The 16,397-nt window shown below is 36.3% G+C and overlaps 1 protein-coding gene and 1 pseudogene across 1 annotated transcript in view; one reads left to right on the top strand and one right to left on the bottom strand.

The window, feature by feature from the left end:
- Positions 1–6,920: 6,920 nt before the first annotated feature.
- On the bottom strand, positions 6,921–8,750 carry LOC148942866 (uncharacterized; annotated as a pseudogene).
- Positions 8,751–13,116: 4,366 nt separating this feature from the next.
- LOC148942867 (uncharacterized) overlaps positions 13,117–16,397 on the top strand; it is a 28,786-nt gene continuing 25,505 nt past the window's right edge. The window contains exon 1 of the mRNA XM_089102381.1: positions 13,117–13,302. Coding sequence (XP_088958507.1) covers positions 13,117–13,302 — 186 coding nt within the window. The remainder of the gene's footprint in view (positions 13,303–16,397) is intronic.

Here is a 16,397-nt window from a genome sequence, read left to right on the forward strand (position 1 = left end):
GTATACTTCCCAATAACCAATACAAAATGTAAACGAGGGGCAAAGTTCATAACTTGCAGCCCTTCCCCTGAGAACTGTGGAGGATTAAGTCATCCTAAAAGACTTATTTATTAGATTTTCGACTGCTGATCAAAATGGCTATCTCAAAATTTTAATTGGGTAACTGAGAAAAAATGAGCGTGGGAGGGGGCCTAGTTGCCCTCCATTTTTTTCGGTCACTTATAAAGGGCACTAGAACTTTTAATTTCCGTTCCAATGAGCCTTCCTATGATATTCTAGGACCACTGGGTCAATACGATTACCCCTGGAAAAAAAACAACAAATAAACACGCATCCGTGATCTTTCTTCTGGCAAAAAATGGAAAATTCCACATTTTTATAGATAGGATCTTGAAACCTCTACAGTAGGGTTCTCTGATACGCTGAATATGATGGTGTGATTTTCATTAAGGTTCTATAACTCTTAGGGGTCTTTCCCCCTTTTTTCGAAAATCAGCCAAATTTTCTCAGGCGCGTAACTTTTCATGAGTAAGATTAAACTTGATGAAACTTATATATTTGAAATCAGCATTAAAATCTGATTCTTTTGATGCATCTATTTGTATCAAAATTCCGTTTTTTAGAGTTTCGGTTACTATTGAGCCCGGTTGCTCCTTGCTTACATTTTATTACCACAAACCGTTTTGTATTCGTCTATTGAAACATGGTATCCTTCCGTTATAGTCGTTTACGGGTATTAAGTTGAAACACAAGAGTGAAATGTGCTTCCCCCTGTTGTACAAATTTATAGCCCAAATTATACATTTCTCGTGCATTTTGACATGTGACAATCTTTTGTTTCAACTTAATACTTATGCAACAGAAATTCTATAGCAAGCGATCTTTAGTAGCAGTAGAGATATAACGGAAAATGCCCAAAAAATGAAACTTTTGGATAACTCGAAAAATCGTGTATGGGTATTAATAATTAGACGCCGCAGATTGGTTGTAAAACAAAAGCAAGGGAAGAACTACTATTGGGCTTCGGGCCAAGATCATTAGGGAGCAATACAGCGTTTCCTCGAAAACATCAAATGAGCCCTCTTACGATATTCTAGGACTACTGGATCGATACGATCACCCCTGGAAAAAAAACAAATAAACACGCATCCATGATCTTTCTTCTGACAAAAAATACAAAATTCCACATTTTTGCAGATAGGAGCTTGAAACCTCTATAGTAAGGTTCTCTGATACCCTGAATATCATGGTGTGATTTTCATTAGAGTGTTACGACTTATAGGGGTTGTTTCCCCCTTTTTTATAAAATAAGTCAAATTTTATCAGACGCGTAACTTATGATATATATTTGAAATCAGTATAAAAATATGATTCTTCTGATGCATCTATTGGTATAAAAACTCAGCTTTTTAGAGTTTCGGTTACTATTGAGCTAGGTTACTCCTTACTTACAGTTTGTTACCACGAACTGTCTGACAATGGGTAAAGTTTATAACTTCCAGCCTTTCCCCCGGGAACTGTGTGGGATTAAGTCATCCTAAAAGACATATTTATTAGATTTTTGACTATGCTAAACAAAATTGCTATCTCAAAATTTTGATTGGGTGACTTTGAGAAAAAATGAGCGTGGGAGGGGGCCCAGTTGCCCTCCAATTTTTGGTCACTTAAAAAGGGCACTAGAAATTTTAATTTCCGAGCCCCATTGCTAATTTCTGCTAATACTTGATTGGAACGATAACCCATGGGGAAATAAAAAAAAAAAAAAAAAAAAAAAATAAACACTCATCCGCGACCTTTCTTCTGACAAAAATACAAAATTCTGCATTTTTGCAGATAGTAGCTTGAAACTTCTGCATTAGTGTTTTCTGATACGCTGAATCCGATGGTGTTATTTTCATTAAAGTTCTATGACTTTTTGGGGGTTTTCCATTTTTTTTTCGAAAATAAGACAAATTTCCTCAGGCGCGTAACTTTTGATGAATATAACTAAACTTAATAAAACTTATATATTTGAAATCAACATAAAAATTTGATTCTATTGATGTATCTATGGGCATCAAAATTCCAGTTTTTAGAGTTTTGGTTACTATTGAGCCGGGTTGATCCTTACTTACAGTTTGTTACCATGAAGTGTTTGATATCAAAAGAATCGGCTTATTATGCTGATTACAAATATAAAGTTTTATTAAGTTTTGTGTTACCTACCAAAGGTTACAAGCCTGAGAAAAATTGCCTGATTTTCGAAAAGGAGGGAAAATACCCCCTAAAAGCCAAAGAACCCTATTGAAAATCACATCACCAGATTCAGCGTATTAGAGGATCCTACTGTAAAGATTTCAAGCAGGGTGCTACCACTTCGAATAACCGTCATAAGCATCAAAAGTCATAACATCCAAAAGCAAAATCCGTCAGAACCACCAACCGTCACAACATCCAAAAAAATTTATAAGTTTATATAAGAGCAATAAGTATATAATAGTTTAGAAACAAATTTCGGCTATATATTTGCACATCCGGGGGTGGGGGTAAAGCATAGCATATATTAAATACTTAACCTAACCTAGGTATCTTTTCCCCCTTAAACCCCCAAAAAGTTTGTTTTTAATTTTTGGATGTTGTGACGGTTGGTGGTTCTGACGGAGTATTTTGTCGATGTTATGATGGATTTTGTGGATGTTATGGCGTTGGATGTCCTGACGGTTGGATGTTATTACGCCTTCCCGTTTCAAACTCCTATCTGAAAAAATGTGGAATTTCGTATTTTTTTTGCCAGAAGAATGATCACTGATGCCTGTTGTTTTTTTTTTCAGGGGTGATCTTATCGACCCAGTGATTCTAGAATGTCGGGAGAGAGGTCACTCGAACAGAAATTAAAAGTTCTAGTGCCCTTTTTAAGTTACCAAGAAGATTGGAGAGCAACTAGACCCCTCCCACGCCCCTTTTCTTCTAAAACCGGTGATTCAATATTTGAGAGCGCCATTTTGTTCAGCATAGTTGAAAGGCCCAATAAATATCCTTTGCAGTTAACATAACCCCCGCAGCCCCTGGGGAAAGGTCTTTAAGTTAAAAATTTTGCCCATTGTTTACGTATAGTATTTGTTACTGGGAAGTATGCATACATTTTTAGGATGGGGGAGGGGAGAATTTTCTGCTGGGATGACTTTCCAAGGGTAGAATTTTCCATGTGGAAGGAAGTTCGGGGGGGGGGGGGGTGAACTTTAAAGGGGAAGTTTTATTATGGGGGACTCTCCCGTAATTAATGTACGAAATTATTTTTATAAGTCTTGTTTTAGCTTTACCGACACAATTTTACCCACGGAGATGTTGAGGGTAATTGTCCTGGTTAAATTTTCACCGGGATTTAACTGTCTATAGGATATTTTCGTGGGGAGGGGATTTTTCCGTTTAGATTTAGCCAGATTTTCTGGCATTATTTAAAAAATGATCAGAAATTAAGTAAAAAAATAAATGCTCATTTATTTATCTGTTTATGCATGTATTTATTTTTAAATTTTTTCCCCACAACGGCTCCATGCTTTTATTTTAAAATTGGCGCCCTGTGATATTTTGCCTGAAAAAAAAACCCATCTACTTTGGTCACAATTTTTAGAAATGTTTTAAGATACATAATTTCAAAAAATAATTAATATTAGTAAAGTCATATATATTAAAATATTTAAAAAGCACAATTACGTCATTTCCGCACCAGGGGCTGTTCTTTCATTTTTACTATCTATGGCTCATGTAAAAATACACAAAAACATGGATAAGTATAAAATATCAAATGTAATGATTCTATTTACAAAAGATATTTCCAGCAGTTTGATAATATCTCAAGGACATAAACATAAATTAACTATTGCTCAAAATGAACAAACTAGAGCATCAAATGAGACAAGATCAAGAGGACGACCTTAAAAAACGTAAATCCGCAATCGGTGAAAATGAACATTCTAGACCATCAAATGTGACATGACTAATCCAAGCAGCTAAGGCAAAGGGTATTGAAAAAAATATCTGATGATAAAGAAAATGAATAAAAAAAATATGTCGTTAGAATACTGGCGAAAAAGACAATTATGAGTCGAAAACGAAATCAAACAGTTCGTGGTAACGAACTGTAAGTAAGGAGCGACCCGGCTCAATAGTAACCGAAACTCTAAAAAACGGGATTTTGATACCAATAGATGCATCAAAAGAATAAGATTTTAATTCTGATTTCAAATATATAAGTTTCATTAAGTTTAAGTTTACCCATCAAAAGTAAAGGGCCTGAAAAACTTTGGTTTATTTTCGAAACAAGGGAGACAAACCCCTTAACAGCTATAAAATCTTAATTAAAGTTCGATCAGCAGATTGAGCGTATCAAAGACCCCTATTTTAGAGGTTTCAAGCTCCTATCTACAAAAATGAGGAATTTTCCATTTTTGCCAGAAGAAAGATCACGAATGTGTGTTTATTTGTTTGTTTTGTTTTTTGTTTTTTTTTTCCCAGGGGTCATTGTATCAATCCAGTGGTCCTACAATGTCGCGGGGGGGTTCATTGGAGCGAAAACTAAAAGTTTTAGGGCGCTTTTTAAGGGACCAAAAAAATGGAGGGCAACTAGGCCCCCTCCCACGTTCATTTTTTTCCAAAGTTACCCGATCAAAATTTTAAGATAGCTATTTTGTTCAGCATGGTCGAAAATATGATAAAAATGTCTTTTAGGATGACTTGATCCCCCAAAGTCCCCGGGGGGAGGGCTGGAAGTTATGAACTTTACTCAATGTTAACATATAGTATTGGTTATTGGGAAGTATTTAGACTTTTTCAGAGGAGATTTTTTGTGGTAGGTGGGGGACGGTGTGGGACGGGGGCTATATGGAAGGATCTTTCCATGAAGGAAGTTTTCATGGGGGAAGGGACATTGCTATGAAGGGGGCGCCGGATTTCCCAGCATTATTAAAGAAAAAGATCAGGAATTAAATAAAAAAAAACAAGTTTTTCAACTGATCAACTGATTGTGATTAAGAGGTCATTTTTAAAGAACTGGAAAACAAATTCGAACTATAGTTTAAAGAGCAGGGTATTGACTAGGGGGCGAACCCCCTAATATACGTGTTAAAAATTTATGAATATAGAAGTTCGTTACGTAAGTTAATTCTAAGTTACGTATATATATTACTAATAAAAACGTTCGTAAATAAAATTAAACAAGTTTCGAGAAAGCCATTTAACCAAATATAATATGCAAATTTTGTTTTAATTATTCATGTACGGTGAGCCAAAATCAAAACCTGCATTAATTCAAAAACGTTCAAAAATTAAATAAAAAAAACAAGTTTTTTAACTGAAAGTAAGGAACGACGTTAAAACTTAAAACGAACAGAAATTATTCTGTATATGAAGGGGCTGTCCCCTCCTCAACGCCTCGCTCTTTACGCTAAAGTTTGACTTTCTCACAACTCTATTTTTTTAAACAATAAAAAAACTTTAGCGTAAAGAGCGAGGCGTTGAGGAGGGGACAGCCCCCTTCATATACAGAATAATTTCTGTTCGTTTTAAGTTTTAACGTCGTTCCTTACTTTCAGTTAAAAAAACTTTTTTTTTTTATTTAATTTAATAAAAATGAAATAAGTGTTATTTTTAAACGGCAAGCGAAATTAACCACTACTCAAAAACGAAACTGAAATATAAAGAAATGCGTGGTTAAAAGATAAGCAGCAGTGGAAATTGCAACGAGTCAAAAACGAAAGTGATGCGGTCACTTTAAAAAAATTGTAAAGTAAAGATGAACGAAATTGAAGGACAATGACATATGAGATTAAAAGATAAGCGGCAGCGAGACTTACAGCAAGGGGAAAAAAAGAAGTACAAAAAATGCGGTTACAAGACACACTACAATGGAAATCAGGACGAATCAAAAATTAAAGTGAAGAACAAAGAAATATGTGGCTAAAAGATAAGTAACAGTGGAGATATTGGAAGAAATATTGCGAGACACAAAAAACTATGCCAAAGGTTACATGAAAATGTCCAGGATAATGTAAATCAGCCTGCTGCTTCACTGGAGCAACAGCCTTGGATACGAGACAAGTGACAATGAAAATCGATATATATAAAAGCCTGTCTATCACATCACAAATAAAAAATTGTTAAACACATGCAAAAAGTCAAGGATGATGTAAATCAACCTCCTGCTTCACTGTAGCAACAGCATCGGATATGAGACAAGTGACGATGAAAATGGTGGAAAGAAAAAGATGGAATATCGAGTGGCTTTCCACTCTCTGAAATCATATACACCAGGCAGTGCTTACCAAGCGTGGTGGGAGTGTGCAAAGAACGGCGGACCTGTGAGAGCTATACCAAGAGTGTTGGAACTATGCCAAGCACGGTGGATATGGGACAAGCCTGGTAAAAGGACGCGACTTTGATCATCACAGCAAGCTGGGAATGTACATTACACACTTACTAATTAAAATTAAAGAGCTGTAATAATCAAATCACTGTCACATCACATCAAAAATACATGTACATCAAAATGCATCACATAAAATACATCAAACACAAAGATTCATTTATTCCAAATCAAACCAAAATATTTCTTCAAAACCGCTGTTTTCATGCGCTGAATGACTGGTGGATTCTTCGTTGTCTCCCGATCCCTTCTGTGTATTTTTCTTGTTGTCCACGTCAACTAGACTTGACCTTCTTTTCTTCCCTCTTTTGGTTTCTTGAGACGAGCTTGGCTCTCTGATGTTCATATCCTCTGAAACCATAGGCTCTCTGATTCCATATTCCTTACCAACCGCGATTCTTAAATTTCAGGTAGTAAGGATTCATTCCAGAAAGCTACAAGCTTTGAAAATACTTTCGCCCAGTATTCTTTTGACAGGTGAACTGTAATTGTTTCCAGTCATCAATGGAGTTAAAAACTATTAAGGGGCACCTAATTCCATATAGTATCTCGAGTTGGCCTTGTATCTGGGAAAAATACCAACGATTTTTTTTTAACTGAAGACCTCCTCTGGATAATTCAATAAAACATCCTTTGAATAGATTTTTGGACTGAGCAGCATAATAAATGGTTTTGAATTCTGGTATATTATGCACGGTTTTTATCTCTAAAGGTGTGCCATCAGAGAGCAATCCATCTACAGATGCACCAAGATATTGATGCTGTGGATGCACACTAAGTCCTATTTCATCTCCCTTTATGACATTTAAGTTGAATTTCTTTTCATACGCTTCTAGAGCAACTACTTCGAAATCCAAACCCTTTTTCATAAGGGCAGAGCAGAATCTAGGTCCCAAATTTCGAATTTGCTTAACAATTGGGGCAACTCTAATGCTATTTTTTCTAGTTGCAATTCTATGAAAATAACTGCTCGTTATTCTCCTAGATTTCTCTTCAACCCAGTTCTCATTTTTTGATTGCCCCTTGGTATTATAAAACAAACGGCTAATACTGGCCCTATCCAATTTTAAATGCTGCTTAGTATATTTTTGTCTGGCTGAGCTTATTTCATCAGAAGTCATATCTGGCTTATTGCAGTTTGGTCCATAGTCCCGATCGCCAAAGTTGTTATTTCTGTTTTTTAACTTAGCAAAATGTTTTCCTCCAAGAGAACTATAATAACTGGTCAAATTACGTTTAGATCTTAAGCGATGTTCTGCTGTTTTTTGCAATACTTTTTCGTCAAGCAAGAAGGACTGGACCTAAAAATATTTTTCCAAGCTAATTGATGCCATTTTGGACCTGAATTATAAGCAAGGCTGGCTCCATTTACTCTTGCATGGTATGAACCTCCCTTAGACCGGCTTATTTGCTTTCCCCCGATGAACTTTGCAACAACTGGCATGTAGCTTTCAGCTAAGTTTGTAGTTGCGTCATTTCGGAGCTGCTCTGATTTTCTACACACAACCTCAACCCCTGTCATAACATCCTCAAACACGTGCATGGGCAGAGTATTCCACCGACTTTCTATTTTGTCATTATTGTCATTATTGAATTTAGGGCAACCGGAATCGCATTTTGTGTGGTTTCCAAAAACATGGTACGAACCTCTTTTTAACAGGTTCTTCAATTCTTCCGCTGTTCCATTATTGTCGGAATTTATTTTGATCGAACCCCTTAAATTTTTGGTCAATTGCTGGATAATTCCTCTGGGAAGAAATTTGGTCTACAAACCTTTCTTATTTTTGCACAAGTTATATAGATGCGTTGTATAGTTCTTTGTGACGTGATTGGCACATTCATCTTTCCGTATGTTTGAACCGTAAGAGACACACTGTTTTAGCTTATAAAAAACACTTGAATCACTGTCACCAATAAGCTCTAAAAACTGTAATCCATGCATCTTTTCACTGGAACGAAAGCCTTCAACTAGAATGTCTGTTTCCATGCTCTTCGAATTTCCGTTATAGTTCAGAAAGCAGAAATGGTCTTCAGGACTTACTTTAGAGTTTGCAGAAGAAAAACATATATAACAATATTTATTTTTTATGCCAACATATAACAGTTTTTTCGTAAATGCATTTATGATAACCGCAACACAACCTTTGGCTGAATAATCATGCCCTTTGCTACGCTTATTCTACCCTCCATCACATATCACTTTTGTCAAGTATGAGTCCTCTTTATACCTATCTTCATGAATGGCTAATTGTAAGGCCTCTCGTCCATTTTCTCGCAAAATTTCCGACAAACTATTCATCCAAGCACTACCCAGCTGTCTTTCAATACGGGAATAAACTATTTGCGACATTGGTATAAAAAAAAGCCGAAGTAAAGCTTATTGCATATCATTATATACCAGAACTCCAGTGTCAAGGCCCTGGGATGTCTTCTTCATAGCTTCACAAGTCTGATAGCTGGAAACCAGGCGCTAGAAAGGCCCCCTACTCCCCCTCCTCGCCCAAGAAACAAAGCTAAAAAACTTTCAAGCAAGTTTGCTTCCTCTATTGGATATCCTGGAGGCAAGTAGTTAATCTTCCTCCAAATCATAAAACATCCTTTCACCTGAAACAGAAATTTTTATTGTGTGTGTAGAGCTGGTCAGATTTTTCTGCATCCTCCTCCATAAAATTACATTGTACGTGCCTGGGAAGCCTAATGTAAATTTGTCTCCTAACCATTGTACATATAAAAAAAAAAGTTTTTTTCCATAAATTTTAGATTGAACGGGATTTAAACCCAGAACCCATCGGAAGCAATTTTAAAAGCTTCTGGACTGGATGGAATGAACATTAGTATATGTAATATTTACTTACCGGTATTTTAAATTCAGCCACCTTCTGTTTACATTTTTCTTCCTCATGGCTCAAAGTAGTGTTGGGCGATATTCAGTATCGATATTGATATATCGATATATCGGAGCAAATATCGATATCGAATATCGAAACGAAAATATCGATATCGAAAACGATATTTGAACATATTTGACTGTTTTTGGAATTTTATGCTACTGGTAAACGTCCTGCAGAAAAGATCCAACATAGAAATTTGTTTGGGAAGGCGAGAAGAAGAACAATGATGTATTTAATCCATTGACTCATACATGCTGATACACAGCATACTTACCTGTATTCATAAGTTGGTATAGCCTGTTCTCAAACTCAAAATACGTTTAGTCAGGAGGACTTCCAAATGTTGCTGAGAACCTCCAAAAGGCCTTGGCTGTATTAATGCCGTCTAAGCTGATAGGCCTTGCTCATATAAAAGAGAGTTGGCTTTCTATGCTGAATCCAAATATATAGGATTCATTCAGTTTAGTGTTCCCATCAAAAGATACGAGCCTGAGAAAATTTGGGTGATTTTTGGGAAAGGGGAGAAACCCCCCAAAAAGTCAAAGAATCTTAAAGAAAAACGTACCATCAGATTCAGCAAATCATAGAACCCTACTCGTAAAGATTTTAAACTCCGTCAGCGTAAATGTAGAATATTGTATTTTTTTTCAGAATAAAAATCACGGATGCATGTTTATTTATTCCTCTTTCTTTCGCCAGCGTGATTGCATCAATTCAAAGGCCCAAGAATGTTGGGAAAGTGCTCGTTCGAAACAAAATAACAGTTCTAGTTCCCTTTTAAAGTGACCCGAGATATTGGAGAGCCAATAGCCCCTCTCCCACGCCCCTTTTCCCTGAAAACACCCGATCCCAATTTTGAGATATTCATTTTGTTCACCATAGTTGAAAGATCGAAAAAATGTTCCTCCAGAGATAACCTGACTCCCCGCAACCTGAGGAAAGGGCTTTAAGTTATGAATTTGCCTATTGTTTACGTATAGTATTTTTTATTTGTAAGTAAACAGGCCTTTTTAGGGGAGGGGGAATTTTCTGTGGGGGGATTTTCCACAGGTAGAATTTCCAATGGGCAGCGAAGTTTCCGGGGCTAAACTAACAAGGGGAAATTTTACACCGGAGAACTTGTCATAACGCCTATACGAAATTCATCATAATGTTTCTCTGCCGATTCAATTTTTGATGTAGAGATGTTCCGAGGAAATTGTCATGATCCCCCCATGATGCCCGGGGGAAGGGCTATAAGTTATGAATTTTGTCTGTTGTTTACATTTAGTTTCTGTTATTTGTAAGTAAACAGCCGTTTTTAGGGAGGGAAATTTTGCGCAAGGGGATTTTCCGCGGGAAGAAATTTTCATGGGCAGGGACGTTTTCGAAGATGAACTTATAAGGAGAATATTACAGGGGAGGATTTGCCAGAACTCTTATATCAAATTTATTTTACTTTCTGTTTGCCGATTCAATTGAACATCTAGAGATGTTTTGGGGATATCATCCGGGGTAAATTTTCAGAGAGGTTAAAATTGCCTGGGATATTTTTTTGTGGGAGGGAGGGAGTTCCCACGGGGGAAATTTTCCATGGGAAAGTTTTCAGTTCTTCGTGGCGGAATTTTTCGCAGGAGATATTCTCCATGTGGAAATTTTTCGCGGGAGAAATTTTTCATCAGAGGATTTTCCGTGGAAGAAACTCTCCTTTCGGAGGATGGGATTTCAATGAAAAATTTCCTGTTGAAGGAGTTTTCCGGCATGATTTGAAAAAGATCAAAAATTAAATGAAAGGCAAGTCTTTTTTTCAAATGAAAATAGGCGTAAAAGAAATTTCTAGGTAAAATTGCCCACAATAAAATATCTGAATGGAATTTTCAGCAGGGACGGATTTGTAGTGATGATTTCCCGGTATTAAATGAAAACAGCCAAAAATTAAATAGAAATTTTTTTTTTCAACGGAAACTAGGGAGACATATTGAAACTTGAAACAAAAAGAAATCCTACCGTATGCGAGGGAGTTACCGCCTCCTTTAAAGAGTTCCAATTATTTAAAACAACTCCTGAAACACAAGGGCTATTTAATTAGAGTAAGAAGCTTGTTTTAAAAATACAAGAAAAAACATATATGAAGGGCATCCCTCTCATATACGAAATAATATCTGTTCTTTTTAAGTTTTAATGGTGAACCTTACTTTCAGTTGAAAAAACCTGTTTCCTTTTTTTTTATTTAATCACTGAAAGGTAGAACAAATGCTCAGGGAAAAAACATTGACATGTTGCTGAGTTTGAATAGCCAGAAGTAGTCAGTAGGTCATCTTTCTTTACCCTGAGCCCGAGTAATTTCAAGTCTAGATTTCTATGATATTCACTCTTGTAATCGAAGTTTGTTTTTATTGCTTGATTTTCTATTATTCAAAGTTTAAAAAAATTGTGCAAAATGCACTTTTATTATAATTGTTGGTACTTTTCTATCAGCCAGGAAACATTCGAGAATTTGGTTCTACAGGTACGGGGTAGAAACAACCACTATGCTTGTGAAATAGATAGGATATAATAATAATAATATAATAATATATATTGAATCTATAATATGCGTACCATTCAGAATCAGGGATAGCAGATGCGGATAAAGACTCATCGCTTTTAGAGGACAGAAAACGCCAAAGGAGAGAAGGATTAATTTTGGCCCGTGTAGATTCGATATCAATCATATTTTTTCATATGTAAAAAAAATTATCATAAAAAATCATCAATCATATATATAATTTGGGCTGTATATTTGCACACTAGGGGGATGGTGGGGTGGGGGTTAAGTATAGCGGGGCTGCACGCAATAAGTAACCTAACCTAAATAAACCAAAATGCCAACTAAATATTTATTAAAACATAGCTACAATGTAGTTTTCCACTGAATCGAAGGTAATTGTCTCCGTATACAAACAGCACTCAACCGGTTATTGTATGATTTTATAGATTCAGATTCTCGAGTGTGTAGTGGCTAACAGGTAAGTACCCAATTTTTTTTTAACTTTGCAAAGCCAAGAGTTAATCTGAATAAAACTGATCAGAAATATCGAAATCGATATATCGATTATCGAATATCGAAAGTAAAAATATCGATATTTCGATATATCGTTTGATCAAGTTATCGCCCAACACTAGCTCAAAGGTCTTTTTGACAGTTTCTATCCCAAAGTCATAATGATATACAGAACAGAGTCCAATCAAAATTGCGGGCTTTCTTCCTATTGGCTGACGAAATAACGCTACCAAGCGGGAAACAGTGGGAAAATAAAGTAAAAATCGAGCAATTTTTTTATTTGTATTTTTTTGCTTTTGTATTTAATTTAAATTGTGATAGACATCAGACACTTGCTGTAATAGTTGTAGATTATAGAATTTGCATACTGTCCAAAATTCTAGCCTTTGGAGCAGATTTCATGCCTTGTATCAAAAAATACCGAAAACTAAAAATAATTTTTTACACCAAAAAAAAATAAAAATTAATAATTCTGTAAACAACATTTTTTTTTAAATACCAGTAGATTCAACTGAAAAAATATCTACTTTCATTTCTCATCTACTAAATTTTTATTCAACAAACTAAAATAACTTGTTTTCTTTTTTTCGACAAAAGTAAACAAATATATAGAAAAAGTGAAACCAACATTATTTTACTTTTTAACTCGGGAGTCGTCAAAAAAAAATCAGCGCAAAATCACTTATATCGCAGCAGTTATTCCAGATTTCCTAGCATAGGGAAAATAGCATTAGCCACTAATAAAGACGATTAGCCTTAAGGTTTTGGCAGAAGTCCAATTCGCTTTTCGCTCCAGTTTAGTCATGCCTTTTTTCTTTTACTGCAGATCTGATCTCATACCTTACTACTGGTTGTTGCTGGGAAAGAAATTTGGACTCACATTGAAGGATCTGTATCATGTACCTCTTCGCTTTTTAAATTTATTTATGAACCCGGAGTCACAATTATGCACCCACATCGACACGGCCAAAGTGAGGTTCTCATGTAGAGTAAGTTTTCAATCGTTAATTTCATTCTTTCTGTACAAGTATATACTTGAGGCTGGGACTGTGCCCTTCTCTAATATCGACATTTTTGTGGTTAATATTCAAGTTTGTTCTTTTTTCACATGCCTTGTCTATTCTTTTTTGCTCCCGAAATTCTTGTATACGAGCCTGATCGTTACATTTGTTATTTTGGAATTGTTTTTTGTGCTTATCTGATAAGTAAGTTCTCGATTTTTTTTTTACTTCATTCGATGATAAACATAACACGCTATGCATCTTTTAACGCTAATTCGAACTACAAAAATTGATAGGCTTGTAAATACCCCCCCCCCCCTTTATGGGGCAAGATATAGCCCTAGGCTGTATAGAGCTTTTCTTTTTTTCAAAATAGACCTTATTTGGCATTGTTGTTCAAAATTGTCTATAGGTCAAATAGATAAACCTCTCACTATAAAAATTGAAAGGCTTGTAAATAGCCCCCCCCCTTTATGGGGCAAGATATAGCCCTAGGCTGTATAGAGCATTACTTTTTTTCAAAATAAACCTTATTTGGCACTGTTGTTCAAAATTGTCAATAGGTCAAATAGATAAACCTCTGGGGACGGCAAGCTCCCCTCCCCCTCACAGTGCATGCTGGTTGTCAAAAAGGCGCATCAGTAAAATCTAAGGGACATCTGCTGGCATTAAGTCGAAACTTTCAGGGTATATTCAGGCGATGTTCAGGCGAAGGCGACTTTGGTTTCTGTAGGAAGCAAATTACTTAGTATGATGGTACTTTTTAGACTTAGAGATTCTGTAAATGAAGTTTTAACAGAAGAACAATGTGTTTTAGGAAGGGGAGAGGACGCGTCGACCAAATTTTCACCCTTAGATTAATATTTGAGAAGTGCCTGTGTCATCAGACCCCTTTAGTTCTCAGATTTATTGATTACGATTCAGTATTTCAGCAGATAGAAGAGCTTTGATGAAGGTCCTATCCTTGTATGGTATACCAGATAAATACATTAAAGTGACCAGTAAATTGATGTTAGTTGCTGGTTTTGTGTTGAATCTGGAGTTAAGCGGGGTTACGTTCTATCCCCATTTATAGGGATCACTTTGATGGACTTTATCCTAAGCAACACGGCCAAGGCTATGAGAGAGCATGGGATCAAATGGACAAGTAAAACATTCCTAGACTGTGATTGGTCTGATAATCTGAGTGTCCTAGATGAAGATGTTAGCAAAATCAAATAATATTTTGGAGGTTTTGAAAGTTCAGGGCGCCAGAATAGGTTTGAAAATTAATGTTAAGAAGGCTAAGTCGCTTAGACAGGATATAAGTGAAGACGAAGAAATGATGGTTGGGAAGATCAATCAAGTGGATAGCTTCACCTACTTAGGTAGTATTATTTCGTAAAGATGGTGGATGCAGTTGGGATGTTGAAAATAGAATAGCCAAGGCCCACGGTGTTTTTTCACAATTGAAAAATGTTTGGACCGCTAGGAAGATAAGTCAGTGAACTAAGATTATAATATTGGAAGTTGAAGTGATAATAGTGGTCAAGTATGGTTCTGAAACGTGGGTGCTCCGAACGACGGAGGACGATTTGTTTGATGTTTTCCAGAGGAATGGTCTACGGATTCTTTTGGGTACCCGTCTGACCGACTTCATTTCAAATAAACATACGAAGATGTAGTTTTATTCTGCTTTCTATGTCAATAATGCGAGAAAGGTTGAGATGACTGAGACATGTTCTGCGGATAGAGGTAACAGATTACCAAAGATAGTCCTTTTCGGCCAACCATCAAGGGCCAAACGAAAAGCGTGCGAAAAATGGTCTTGAATGGGGTTGCGAGGAGGTATAAAGGAATCATTTAAGGAAAATTTACGCTTCTTGGGATGGAGTAAAGGGGATGTTTTAAAATGATTGGAATAGAGAAGCGTTCATAGCTGTGTTGGCATCAGTCGGTTTGGTGTTGCAGTGAGATGTTAGTAGTAGTAGATTGGACATTTGGACGGCAACCAGCCGCCTCTATCTCCTTGTCATTTTTGGATTACCCCTAAATACGTACCTAAATTTAGATATATCCTTATTTTCAGAATAATCCAAAGGTCAATTAAATCTACCTCTGGGGATCACATGCCCCCTCCCTCCCCCTACGGCTCTCGGAGCGAGCGTTGTAAATTACGCAATTTGCCCATTTGTATACATCTAGGATTTAATTTTGGGAGGGGGGGGGGAATTTTATCTTCTTTAGGGTCGAAGCTTAGGGTTTTAAGGCGAAACTGTGGGTAATGTTGAGGGTAATGTCAAATTAAATCAAAAGACACTATGTGCATCCAGGTTATCAAAAGAGTGTATCTAGACATTTTAGAAACGGCTAAGGGTATTAACTTCAAACTTTCAGAGGTGCTAGTAATAATGCGACTGAAACTGGAACTGCGCCTTTGATTACGACTACTTGCAACTGCTACTAAGACTACGACAAATTTTAAAACTGCTAGTGTGACTACTTTCAACAGCTAGTACTAGCGAGTGCGACTACAACTATTGGTAACTATGATTACGATTAGTTAAAACAGCAAATATGACGACTTACGACTGCGACTTTAAATGCATGTGACTGCGACTACTTCCAACTGTGTCTGCGACTACGACTACTTCAAGACTTTTAAACGCGACTACTTGCGACTATCACTAATTTTGACTGCGATGGGGACTAATTAATACTGTGACTTCTAGTGACTGTGACTGCAACTACTTGCGATTGTGACTTACTGCTACTGCAAATAATAATAATATTGAATTAAATCAAAAAGGATGTATATATAGTAACCCAAAAACAGCTAAGAGCATGAAGTTGAAACTTTCAGAGAATCGGACACCATATGCATCCAGGTTGTCAAAATGGCATGTCGGCAAATATTTCAGGAGCATTTAAGCGGAATAAGTTGCAACTGTTTGAGAATGTTGAGGTGATAATGAAATTAATCAAAAGACATTATATGCATCCCAATTGGCAAAGGGGCTTATCTGCAATATCTAATGAACGGCTAATGGTACTTAGTTGAAATTGTCAAGACATGACATGAAACTTTCAGAATGACAACTTTG

Source organism: Artemia sp. Qi Xiang Cuo, chromosome 16 (genome assembly GCF_049724085.1).
Source record: "Artemia sp. Qi Xiang Cuo chromosome 16, ASM4972408v1, whole genome shotgun sequence".
NCBI classification, from domain to species: Eukaryota; Metazoa; Arthropoda; class Branchiopoda; order Anostraca; family Artemiidae; genus Artemia; species Artemia sp. Qi Xiang Cuo.